The following is a 13,339-nucleotide window of genomic DNA, read 5'->3' on the forward strand; positions in this document are numbered from 1 at the left end:
AAGCACATCCAGAGGCTGGGGATGGAGAGGAAGTTTCATGAGTCCAAGTATCAGGTACCAAATCCTGAGTCAAACAGAGGCTCAGGGACATGGGTCTCTGAAGGGAGACTCTCAGGAACAGAGTTTGGAGTGAGCAGAGGTTGGAGCTGCTGTTGATGGCAGGGTATTTGATAGCACTGAGATAGGAGGGTACCTGAGGCCATGTTTTCCTGCTTGGCAATTCTACCCACAGACGTCTCTGCTTAGTATTTCAAAAGAGACATCACAGTTCATTAATACCGATTCTTCCTCATTTTCAGAGCAAAGAGGGGCAGTCGTTAAAGCAGCTCTTAGCATGTCTAGGTGGGAAGAGGGAGTAACACCTCAAAGGCCCAGGGCAAAGGGCCGCAGAGGAAGGGAAGGCCTCCTGGGAGCTGAAGTGGGAGGCTGTGTCCTCACCACTTAACAAGAGCCACTTAGCGGCAAGAGAATCTTGGTGAAGGACATCAATGAAGGGTGAAACCTCAGGAGGTTTGTGAAGAGATGGGGTTACCTGTATGTTGGTGGGAAGCAATCTCTATTTTTGTCTTTACAATGACTCCACTAGGACCTTCGAGCCAGCCAGTTCTGATACTAGAGTCAGAGCAAAGTGGCTTTTTTTTTTTTGAGATGGAGTTTCGCTTTTGTCTGTAGTCCTAGCTACTCAGGAGGCTGAGGCACAAGAATTGCTTGAACTTAGCAGGTGGAGCTTGCAGTGAGCTGAGATTGCGCCACTGCACTCTCCAGCCTGGGCAATTAAGCAAGAGTCCATCTTAAACAAACAAACAAACAAACAAACAAAAAGTTTAAATTCCTCTGAGCCAATGAATACCTTCAGTCTTCCTGCCAAGAAGTTAATTAATAACAAATCAGTGAGCTGTGAGCATGTTCCAGTCAAAGTCAAACTCGTCTTGGCACCCCCCTTGTCAAGGTAGTTGTTACTTCATTTTAGAGTGAGCAATGTGGTTCTTGTTCATATGAGTGGTTTTATTTTTGTGTTGGTTTGTTTTGTTTTTGAGACAGTCTTACGCTGTCTCCCAGGCTGGAGTACAGTGGCGCGATCTCAGCTCACTGCAACCTCCCTATCCCGGGTTCAAGCTATTCTCGTGCCTCAGCCTCTCTAGTAGCTGGAATTACAAACCTACTCCACCATGCCCTGCTAATTTTTGTATTTTTAGTAGAGACCGAGTTTCACCGTGTTGGCCAGGCTGGTCTCACACTCCTGACCTCGAATGACCCACCTGCCTCAGCCTCCTGAAGTGCTGGTATTACAGGCATGAGCCACTGCACCTGGCCATATGGGTGGTTTTAAAACGAGTGTCTAAGCAGCACATAACTTGATGATCCACTTTGCTGACTTGCTGGAGGTATGTGAACAACTGATGAGAAATGAATTATGCACCCAATGGCCACTGTTCTCAAACTGTGATCTGAGGACCCGGGGATCCCAAGACCTTTTAAGGGTATCTGTGAGATCAAAATTATTTTCAAATAATTCTGAGATGATATTTGCTCTTCATTCTCTTTCTCTCATGAGCATATGGGAGTTTTCCAGAGACTTCCTGCCAGGCCACATCACAACCGACCTGACCCAGAGTATGTCTGAGAATTCAGCTGTCTTCTATTAAACCAGACATTAAAGAGATTTGCACAAATGTCAAACAAGGCCACTCTTCATGTAACAGGCTTATTTTAAGAAAATGAATGAATATGTTTCTTGGTTGCCATTTCTAATACAGTAAACATTGATCAATGTAACCCACATGAGCAAAAGCTCTTTGGAGCCCTCAATAATTTTAAGTGTGCAAAGGGGTCTGAGACCAAAAACTTGGATAACTACTGACTTCTGAGTAAAGGCTGGGATTTTTAACTGATTTGTTATCTATTGGAGCCTAATATTTCTCTGCTGGAAACAATTCTGTATTGTTAATGGTCAATAGAAAAGTGAGTGGACCTGCTCACTGCTGGCAACTTTTAGGAATCATCTGTTTTTCAAAATGTTGAGCCCACTGCAGAAAAACCCCACAGGTCAGGGCAAGATGGCAGAGACCAGCCGGGCATGGTGGCTCACGCCTGTCATCCCAGCACTTTGGGAGGCCAAGGTGGGTGGATCACCTGAGGACAGGAGTTTGATACCAACTTGGCCAACATAGTGAAACCCCATCTCTACCAAAAATTAGCTGGGTGTGGTGGGCGCCTGTAATCCCAGCTACTCGGGAGGCTGAGGTAGGAGAATCGCTTGAACTCGAGAGGCGGAGGTTGCAGCGAGCTAAGATCACGCCACTGCACTCCAGCCTGGGCGACAAGAGGGAAACTCTGTCTCAAAAAAAAAAAAAAAGATGGCAGAGACCCAGCCAGGTGCTCTCAGGGAAAGCCGAGCACGAAGGGAAGTTTGCCGTGGGGCTCACCATCCTCCCTTTGGTATGACTTAGTCTCTGTTTGGGAAATGTCTTCTCATCTTTTTTTCACGTCTCTGTTATTGCCAATTAATCCCAGCTGAGGGGTTTGTGGACAGCCGGCCAAACTATCCATTTGTCTCTATCCCTGCATTTGGAAGGAACAAATGAGAGTTCCTTGGCAATGTCGGGACAGTGACTGGAGGGAGGCAGTGAGGCACCTAGGAGGGGCTCCCTCAAAGGACCCACCCTCTACCTGTAGGACCCTGAGAGTTTCCACCCTAGATGCCTCTCCCCGCCTGACCCTGAGAAATACTGCCTACTAACGATGCCAACTCAGGGAACGCCACTGGCATGGCTGTACCCTCATCTCTCTTCAGTGTGAAGCAGTTACGGGAGAGTTTTCTAAAATCACCACTGTGCAGCCTGGCAGCCTAGGCTTGGAAGCAACAGAGTGGGATTAGGAAAAACCACCTCCCAGGTTGTTAGCTGAGAGGACTCAGCGAGTCAGCACCGCTCAGTAGGTGGGCATTTCAGGAAGAGAACTCGGGATGCCCTTGGCAAACTTTAAATTGCCTTATAAAACTTAAAATGTGGCATTGTTAGCACCTTTCTGGTAGTGGAATTCATATATTAGATTGTTTCTCAAGCTTTTTTGGCTCTCACCCACAGTAAAAAATATAGAAATACATTTTTCACTGCAACCTGGTTCTCGTGTGTGTGTATGTGTGTGTGTGTGTGTGTGTGTGTGTATCCGAAACAGAAGTGGGCAATACTTACCTTTACTACACATAACACAGTCTCTTCCATTTCATTTATTGGTTTATATATATATTTATTTATCTTTGAGACAGGGAATGTGGTTTGGCTCTGTGTCCTCACCCAAATCTCATCTCGAATTGTAATCCCCATGTGTCAAGGGAAGGACCTGATGGGAGGTGATTGGATCATGAGGGCAAGTTCTCCTGTGTTGTTCTTGTGATACTGAGTTTTCACAAGATTGGATGGTTTTATAAGGCAGTTTCCCTTCTCTCCCTCTCTCTCTCAGCTGCTGTCATGTAAGACAGGTCTCCTTCCCCTTCCATCATGATTGTAAGTTTCCTGAGGCCTCCCCAGCCATAGGGAACTGTAAGTCAATTCGACTTCTTTTCTTTGTAAATTACCCAGTCTTGGGGAGTATTCTTTACAGCAGTGTGAAAACAGACTAACACATAGGGTCTCACTGTGTTGCCCAGGCTGGTCTCAAGTGATCCTCCCGCCTCGGCTTCTAGAGTAGCTGGATTGCAGGTGTGAGCCATTGTATCCAGCTATTCTATTTTTAAAAAGAAAATGCTGCTTACTAAACAGGTATCACCACCCACTAACTGGTCGTGACCTGCAGTTTAGAAAATATCGAGATAAAGGATTGGATTGGAAGGACCCTTCCCAGGTTAAGATTCTGCATTTCAGTCTTTCAAAGACGTTTCGTTGTAGGAAGCATCACAGTAAAGCTCTAAACCTGAGAACCAGGTAGGGCTCAAGCATCTATTTCACAGTAGAAGCATAGGAACAGCTTTCTATACATTTCAGAGATCACAGATTGGTTCTAGTCCCTGGGAACCTGTTGTCCTCCTCCTTGATGACCCTCACAGAATGGCAATATAGCATAGTATTGTTTACCTGCACATATTCCCACCAAAAGTCTGGAAATAATGATAAGCTCAAATGACTTGGCGACTTTGCTGCATCCCATTAAGATCGCAGGCACGATAGAAAATATGTTGTTGAACAGCAAGGCCCCTTTTCTGCAGAGGACAAAATATCAGTTAGTTTGGCTTAAGTATTCACTCATTCATTCAGGAAATGTTTCTGGAGTGTCTCCTCTGCATAGGCTCCAGCAGTTACAGCAGTGGCTTTACTGCTGTGTGTTTAGCTCTCTGGGACCTGAGACTGATACAGGTCAAGTGCATGGCCTGGTGTGGGAATACTCTCTGTGTGGGGAGCAAATGGAAATGACCATAGTCCAGAGGGCATCAGTGGCGAAAATGGAGGGAAAGGGCTCTGTATTAAGATATAGTAAAAGGTTTTTGAAATCATTAGCTAATTTATAATTTTGGTGTAATCTTGAAAGCCAACCCCAAAATTGTCCTGGGTAAGGATATTAGAGGAAAAGAAAAGTATAGATCCATCTCACTTATGTCAACATAGATGCCACAATCCTAAATGAAATCTTAGTAGATTAAATTCAACAGCATATACAAAAATATTTCAATGTCTTTCACCATAGTAAAGATTATATTGGGGCCAGGCACAGTGGCTCACGCCTGTAATCCCAGCACTTTGGGAGGCCGAGGTGGGCAGATTACTTGAGGTCAAGAGTTCGAGATCAGCCTGGCCAACATAGTAAAACCCCGTCTTTACTAAAAATACAAAAACTAGCTGGGCGTGGTGGCAGGTGCCTGTAATCCCAGCTACTCTGGAGGCTGAGGCACAAGAATTGCTTGAACCCAGGAAGTGGAGGTTGCAGTGAGCTGAGATCGTGCCACTGCACTCTAGCCTGGGTGACAGGATGAGACTCCATCTCAAAAAATAAATAAATGAATAAATAAATAAACATTATATTGGGAGAAAACATTGGATTATCTCAATAGAAGCAGCAAAAGAAGTCAATAAAATTTAACACCATTGGCCGGGCGCGGTGGCTCAAGTCTGTAATCCCACCACTTTGGGAGGCCGAGACAGGCGGATCACGAGGTCAGGAGATTGAGACCATCCTGGCTAACACGGTGAAACCCCATCTCTACTAAAAAATTCAAAAAGCTAGCTGGGCGAGGTGGCGGGTGCCTGTAGTCCCAGGTATTCGGAAGGCTGAGGCAGGAGAACGGTGTGAACCCAGGAGGCGGAGCTTGCAGTCAGCTGAGATCCGGCCACTGCACTCCATCCCGGGCGACGGAGTGAGACTCCGTCTCAAAAAAAAAAAAAAAAAAAAAAAAAAATTAACACCATTATGATTTTTAAATTTTTATTTGTTTATTTAAAAGTTGGCCTAAGTTTCTTTCTTCCTTTCTTTTTTTTTTGAGACAGAGTCTCGCTCTGTCACCTAGGCTAGAGTGCAGTGATGGCAGCTCACTATAACCTCGGTCTGCCATGTCTAAGTGATTCTTGTGCCTCAGCTTTCCAAGTAGCTAGGATTACAGGCACGTGCCCCCACACCCAGCTAAGTGTTTGTATTTGTAATAGAGATGGAGTTTCCCCATGTTGGCCAGGCTGGTCTCGAACTCCTGGCCTCAAATGATCTGCCTGCCTCAGTCTCCCAAAGTGCTGAGATTATAGGCATGAGCCACCGCGCCCAGCCATTTTTTTTTTTAAACCAGCCTTAACAAACTATACATAGAGGAACTTCTTTAAGCTGATAAAGGAAATCCACCTTAAACCTGTATCAAACACCACACTTAATGAAACTTGGAAAGCATTCCCATTTAAGTCAGGAACAAGCCTACCCTGGAGATCCTGACAGAAGCAAAGCAAACTTCTCTGCAGGGGCCTCTCACAATGGAGCCCTCATGATGAGGACCCTCATGATGGACGAAGCCGTGAGCGAGTGGCGCTCCAGCATTCCTAAACACTGAGAAACTTGCCACACGTGAGAGCCGCTTACACTAACAGCACACCTTCAGACAACAGAATCAGACTGTGACTATAAAATGTTTAAAATGATTAGTGTCATAAAATAAGGAATCCAAATGGTACTATATTGGAGAACCGACATTACCTGACTTCAAGGCTTACCATAAAGCTACAGTAATTAAGACAGTGTGGTGCTAGTAAATGAACAGGCAAATGGGCCGGGCGTGGTGGCTCCCGCCTGAAATCCCAGCACTTTGAGAGGCCAAGGCGGGCGGGATCACATGGAGTCAGGAGCTCAAGGCCAGCCTGGTCAGCATGGTGAAACCTCGTCGTCTCTACTAGAGCCGCATGCCTCTAATTCCACCTACTCGGGAGGCTGAGGCATGAGAATCGCTTGAACCTGGGAGGCGGAGGTTGCAGTGAGCCAAAATGGCACCACTACACTCCAGCCTGGGTGACACAGCGAGACTCTGTCTAAAGAAAAAAAAAAAAAAGAATAGACAAATAGATCAATGGAACGGAACAGAGAGTCCAGAAATAGACCCACGTTAAGTCTAGTCAACTGATCCTTGACAAAGGGGCAAAGGGAACACAATGGAGAAAAGACAGTCTTTTCAAAAAAAAAAATGGTGCTGGGCTGGGTGCAGTGCTCATGCCTGTAATCTCAGCACTTTTGGACACTGAGGTAGGAGGATCACTTGTGTACAGGAGTTCCAGACCAGCCTGGGCAACATAGTGAGACGCCATCTCTAGAAAAAATAATAAATTGGCCAGGCACAGTGGCTCACACCTGTAATCCCAGGACTTTGGGAGGCCAAGGTGGGTGGATCCCCTGAGGCCAGGAGTTTGAGACCAGCCTGACCAACAAAACGAAACCCTGCCTCTACTAAAAATACAAAAAAATTTAGCCGGGTATGGTGGCACACACCTCTAATTCCGGTTACTCAGAAGACTGAGGCTAGAGAATTGCTTGAACTCAGGAGGCAGAGTTTGCAGTGAGCTGAGATTATGCCACTTGTACTCCAGCCTGGGTGACACAGCAAGATTCTGTCTCAAAAAAAAAGAAAAGAAAAGAAAAAAATCAAAAATTAGCTGGGCACGACTGGTGGTGCGCTCCTGTAGTCCCAGCTACTGGAGAGGCTGAGGCGGGAGTACTGCTTGAGCTAGGAAGTTTGATGCTGCAGCAAGCTGTGATTGTGTCACTGCACTCAGCCTGGGTGACAGAGTGACACCCTGTCTCAAAAACAAAAAACAAAAAACAAAAAGAAAAGAAAATGGTGCTGGAACAACTGGACATCTATATGCAAGAAAATGAATCTAGACATGAACCTTAGAATTTTCCCAAATTTTAATTCACAGTGGTCACAGACCTAAATATAAAACGGAAAACTATAAAACTTCTGGAAGATAGCATAGGAAAAAAAAATCTAGACAGTCTTGGGTTTGGCGATGACTTTTCAGATATAACACCAAAGGCATAATCCATGAAAGAAAGAATTGATCCTTAAAATGAAAGACAGAAAGTTAGAAAATATAAAATCTTTAGCCAATAAAGACAAAAAGGGAAGTTGGGTAATAGTCTTAATACCTGACAAAATACAATTTGAGATAAAAATATCGTAAAACACAGAGGTGTTATATGCATTATAAAGAAGCAGAAGAAATAACAGCAAAGAAGATGGAACTGTCATAAACAGAGACGATTCCAACACAGCCTCAAAATACATACAGCATCAACTGGACTGATTAAATGCCAGGGAGGAATAGGTAAACCAACAATTTTAGTCTGAAGTTGCTAACGTGATCCTCTCAAAATAGTAGGTCAATTCACAAAGAACAAGCTAAAGATAGGAACCAGTGGCATATCAAGGAGGGAGGTGGACATTTTAAGGTAGTACACCCCTCCTGAGCAATTGTCTGTAATTTTATAACAATAATAAGTCACAATAAAGTTTTATTGCAAAAAGAAAGAAAGAAAAAGAAAGAAAAGAAAGAAAGAGAAAGGAAGGAAGGGAGGGAGGGAGGGAGAGAGGGAAAGAAAGGAAAGAAGGAAAGAAAAAGATAAGCTGGTCTTCATTAAAATTAAAACTTCCTGCTCTGTGTAAAACACTGTTAAGAGGAGGAAAAGATAAGCCACAAACTAGGAGAAAATATTTGCAAAAGACATACCTGAAAAGCACTGTTCTCCAAAATATACAAAGAACTCTTAAAACTCAAAAAGAAAACAAACAACCCAATTTAAAAATGGGCCAAAGATCTTAACAGACACCTCACCAAGATACGCAGATGAGAAATAAGCATATGAAAAGGTGCACCACCTGATGTGTTATCAGGGAAATGCAAACTAAACAATAAGGTACCACCTGTCAGAAGAGCAAAAACCCAGAACTCTGACACCACCAAATGCTGGAGCAACAGGAACCCTCATTTGTTGCTGGTGGGAATGCAAAATGATATGTCTACTTTAAAAGACAGTTTGGCAGTTTCCTATAAGACTAAAATATGCTTATCTGTACTCATATGATCCAGCAATCACATACTCCTTGGTATTTACCCAAAGGAGTCGAAAACGTATATCTACACAGAAACTTACATGTGCATGGATGTTTACGGCTGCTTTATTCACAATTGCCAAAAGTTGGAAGCAACCAAGATGTCCTCTGGTAGTGAACGGATAAAGTGTGCTACAACCAGACAATGAAATATTCAAGCCATGAAAAGACATGAAGAAGCCTTAAGTACATATTAGTAAAAGAGGCCAATCTGGGCCAGGCGTGGTGCCTCACGCCTGTAATCCCAGCACCTTGGGAGGCCGAGGTGGGTGGATCACGAGGTCAAGAGATTGAGACCATCCTGGTCAACATGGTGAAACCCCATCTCTACTAAAAATGCAAAAATTAGCTGGATGTGGTGGCATGCACCTGTACTCCCAGCCTCGGGAGGCTGAGGCAAGAGAATTGCTTGAACATGGGAGGTGGAGGTTGCAGTGAGCTGAGATCGTGCCACTGCACTCCAGCCTAGCGACAGAGTGAGGCCTCATCTCGAAAAAAAAAGAAAAAAAAAAGGTCAATCTGAAAAGCCTATCAGAGTGCAAGAAGGAGGGAGGGAGGGAGGGAGGGAAGGAGAGGGAGAGGGAGAGGGAGAGAGAGAGAGAGAAAGAGGAAGGAAGGAAGGAAGGAAGGAAGGAAGGAAGGAAGGAAGGAAGGAAGGAAGGAAGGAAGGAAGGAAGGAAGGAAGTCCTACATACTCTATGATTCCAACTATATGGCATTCTGGGAAAGGCAAACTATGGAGATAGTAAAAGCATCAGTGGTTGCCAGGAGTTAGAGAGGAGGGAAGGATGACTAGGCAGAGCATAGAGTCGTCTTAGGGCAGTGAAACTACTCTATATGATACTATAATGGTGGACACAAGTCATTACTCATAGAATGTACAACATCAATAGTAAACCCTAATGTAAACCCTAATGTACACTATGAACCTTGGGTGATGATATATGTCAATGCAGGTTTCACCATTTGTAACAAATACACCGCTCTGGTGAGAGATGTTGATAAAGGGGGAGACTATGCATGTATTGGAGGAGAGGGTATATGGGAAGTCTCCGTAGCCTCTTCTCAATTCTGTGAGCCTAAAACTGCTCTTTAAAAATAAAGTCTACTTTCAATGGCAGGATATGGTGGCTCATGCCAGTAATCTCAGCACTTTCAGAGGCCAAGGTGAGAGGATAGCTTGAGGCCAGGAGTTCAAGACCATACTGAGCAACATAGCAAGACCCCATCCTTGTAGTCTCAGCTACTAGAGAGGAGGACCACTTGAGCACAGCAGGTGGAGTCTGCAGTGGGCCATAATCGCGCCCCTGCGCTCCAGCCTGGGCGACAGAGTAAGACCCTATTTCTATATATATATATTTTGAGATAGGGTCTTACTCTGTCTATATTTTATATATATTTCTATATTAAAATATACATTAAAAATACATATGTAATTTTTTTTTAGGCAGGGCGCAGTGTCTTATGCTTGTATTCCCAGCACTTTGGGAGGCCAAGGCAGGCAGATCACTTGAGGTCAGGAGTTCAAGACCAGCCTGGCCAACATGGTGAAATCTCATCTCTACTAAAAATACAAAAATTGGCTGGACATGGTGGTGGGTGCCTGTAATCCCAGCTATTTGGGAGGCTGAAGCAGGAGAATCACCTGAACCCAGGAGGTAGAGGTTGCAGTGAGCCAAGATAGCGCCATTGCACTCCAGCCTGGGTGACAGAGCGAGACTCTGTATCAAAAAAATAAATAAATAATAAATAAAATAAAAAATAGTACTATAGGAAAGAACAAAAAACTATAAAACAAAGTTATGTAAAACAATGATGAAAACAGATTTTAAAAACAAATAAATAGAACTTATTGAAATGAAAAATATAATCATTAAAATTAAAAACATAGCAGGTTTATTATATCTGAAGAGAAAATTAGTGAATGGGAAGGTAGACCTGCAGAAATTACCTAGAAAGCACCCGAGAGAGATAAGAAGATGGGAAATACGAAAGATTCAAAGACATGGAGGAACTTCATGGAGTTCTAGAAGCAAAGAATATAGAAAATCGGGGAGGGGCAATATTTGGCTGAAAAATTCTCAGAACTGATGACAAAGACATGAAACTTCAGACAAGGAACCACAGTGACTCCCAGGATAAAGAAAACTAAATCCTTGGTCCTTTACGATGAAACTTTATTGAAGGACATGTAAAAAGACCTGAAGACAATGGAAAGCTCTAGTTTGCTCGTGAGTGGGAGAGATGTCAGTTTTCCTCAAGTTAATTTATAAATTCAGAGCAATGCCAATCAGAATCTTTCTTCAGGGATTTTGAGAAGCTGACTTAAAATTTTAAATGGAAGAGTAAAAGAACATGAATAACTAAGATAAATTTGAGAGCAACTGACTTTCCACTTGGAAAAATAAAATAAAATTAGTTCTTTCTCATCACTCAATATATACAAAATAAAACACCAGATGTATCTGGAAAAACAAAATTGTGAAATAAATTTTAAAAATATAGAAGAGGCTAGGCGTAGTGGTTCGTGCCTATAATCCCAGCACTTTGGGAGGCCAAGGTGGGGGGATTGCTTTAGCCCAGAAGTTTGAGACCAGCCAGAGCAACATAGTGAGACCCTGTCTCTACAAAAACTAAAAAATGAGCTGAGCATCATGGCACACCCTGTAGTTCCACCTGTTTAGGAGGCTGAGGCAGAAGGATCCCTTGAGCCCAGGAGTTCAAGGCTGCAGTGAGCTGTGATCGTGCCACTGCACTCCCACCTGGGTGACAGAGTGAGATCCTGTCTCACATACATATATTTACAGTTTTTGCTTTGTAAGTGTCCCCAGTTGAGAAGCAAAATCTATAAATTTGACCACTTGAAGACTTTAAAATTTTGCATAAAAAAGGTACTGTATCTATGATTAAAAAAATAAAGCAACAGATTGAGAAGATATTTTCCCTAAATAACAGAAGTAGAGTGTAGACATTACTTGCTCATGCTCAGAAGTGAAATGTCCTGGGTTAGACTCCTGGCCACCTCCCAGCTGTGTGATCTTGGGTAAGTTACAGTGTCTCTCTGTGCACCATTTCCCCATCTTTAAAGTGGAGTGGGGATTAGCCAGGTGCAGTGGCTCACACCTGTAATCTCAGCACTTTGGGAGGCCGAGGCAGGCGGATCATGAGGTCAGGAGTTTGAGACCAGCCTGGCCAACATGGTGAAACTCCGTCTCCAATAAAGATACAAAAAATTAGCTTCGTGTGGTGGCGTGCACCTGTAATCCTAGCTACTCGGGAGGCTAAGGCAGGAGAATCCCTCGAACCTGGGAGGTGGAGGTTGCAATGTGCTGAGATTGCGCCATTGCACTCCAGCCTGGGTGACGGGGCGAGACTCCATCTCAAAAATAAATAAAAATAAAGTGAGGATTGTAATAGTACTTCTAAACCCAGTCAGGATAGTGCCTGGCACATAGGAACTCATTAATAAAAGTTAGTTGCTACTGTTATTTAAATAACACCGGCCACATGCGGTGGTTCACCCCTGTAATCCCAGCACTTTGGGAAGCAGAGGTAGGTGGATCACTTGAGGCCAGGAATTTGAGACCAGCCTGGCCAATATGGTGAAACCCTGTTTCTACTAAAAATACAAAAATTAGCTGCGTGTGGTGGTGGCCACCTGTAATCGCAGCTACTTGGGAGGCTGAGGCAGAAGAATGGCTTGAACCCAGGAGGTGGAGGTTGCAGTGAGCCAAGATCGCACCACTGCACTCTAGCCTGGGCATCAGAGCAAGACTCTACCTCAAAAAATAAAGAAATAAATAACACCCACAAATACTTAAGAAAACGGCAAATAGCCAAATAGTTGTTTATCAGACTCCTAACTAGACAGCTCAATTAGCAACCTTCAGCACCGTCTGTGGACCAAATGGCGTGCTCTTCACTCAAGAAGTGTCCCACAGGTCTGATTCTGAGTGGAGGGATGTTCTGTTCCACGAAGGCCCACAGGGAAAATTGTGGGTTCAACACTAACCTCTCAAGAAGATGTTAGATCCCAAAGCTGCGGCAGTGTTTTTTGTTTGTTTGTTTGTTTTTTGAGATGGAGTTTCGCTCTTGTTGCCCAGGCTGGAGTGCAATGGTGCGATCTTGGCTCACTGCAACCTCCGCCTCCCGGGTTCAAGCGATTCTCCTGCCTCAGCCTCCCGAGTAGCTGGGAATACAAGCGCCCACCACCATGCCCGGCTAATTTTTGTATTTTTAGTAGAGATGGGGTTTCACCATGCTGTCCAGGCTGGTCTCCAACTCCTGACCTCAGGTGATCCACCCGCCTCGGCCTCCCAAAGTGTTGGGATTACAGGCGTGAGCCACCGCACCCGGCCGTGTGTTTTTATTCTCAGATTCTTTTCTTGAAACACTGGAGGAGGAGTCAGAGTCTGGGTTACTCTGGGCTCACTAGATCTGTGACCTCACTCAGCCCCATGTCTCCTCATCCCTGGAGGGGTTGGACGAGGGGACCTCTAAAATTCTGTTTCTAACTAGGTCTTCCATAACGTCCACAGAATTTACACGGGGGAGCGTGATATCTTAAGGACACTTTTTTGGAATAAAATATGGCATTTCTAATGTTTCCAGAAATAGGGGCAAAGATACAGCCCTGACCCCTTTGTTCAGGAGGCTGGTGTCACAAGAGAGATGTCCTAGACAACACTGTGGGGACAAAAGGGCAGTATGAGCCGAAGCAAGTCCTGGGTCTCCACAAGCACACACGGCTCTGTCCGGGTCTGCCTG

The 13,339-nt window shown here is 44.3% G+C and overlaps 1 protein-coding gene across 7 annotated transcripts in view; it reads right to left on the reverse strand.

Moving 5' to 3' along the window:
- SLC2A5 (solute carrier family 2 member 5) overlaps window positions 1-13,339 on the reverse strand; it is a 50,507-nt gene that overhangs the window by 6,145 nt on the left and 31,023 nt on the right. For 5 of the 7 annotated variants that reach the window (XM_025391052.1, XM_025391071.1, XM_025391062.1 and 2 more), the window contains one exon: window positions 4,074-4,198. The exons of 1 other annotated variant lie outside the window; for it this stretch is intronic. In XM_025391052.1, coding sequence (XP_025246837.1) covers window positions 4,074-4,198 — 125 coding nt within the window. Of the gene's footprint in view, window positions 1-4,073; window positions 4,199-5,893; window positions 6,010-13,339 lie in introns of those variants that run through there. One more of the 7 variants, XM_025391079.1, reaches the window with a different exon arrangement.

Source organism: Theropithecus gelada, chromosome 1 (genome assembly GCF_003255815.1).
Source record: "Theropithecus gelada isolate Dixy chromosome 1, Tgel_1.0, whole genome shotgun sequence".
NCBI classification, from domain to species: Eukaryota; Metazoa; Chordata; class Mammalia; order Primates; family Cercopithecidae; genus Theropithecus; species Theropithecus gelada.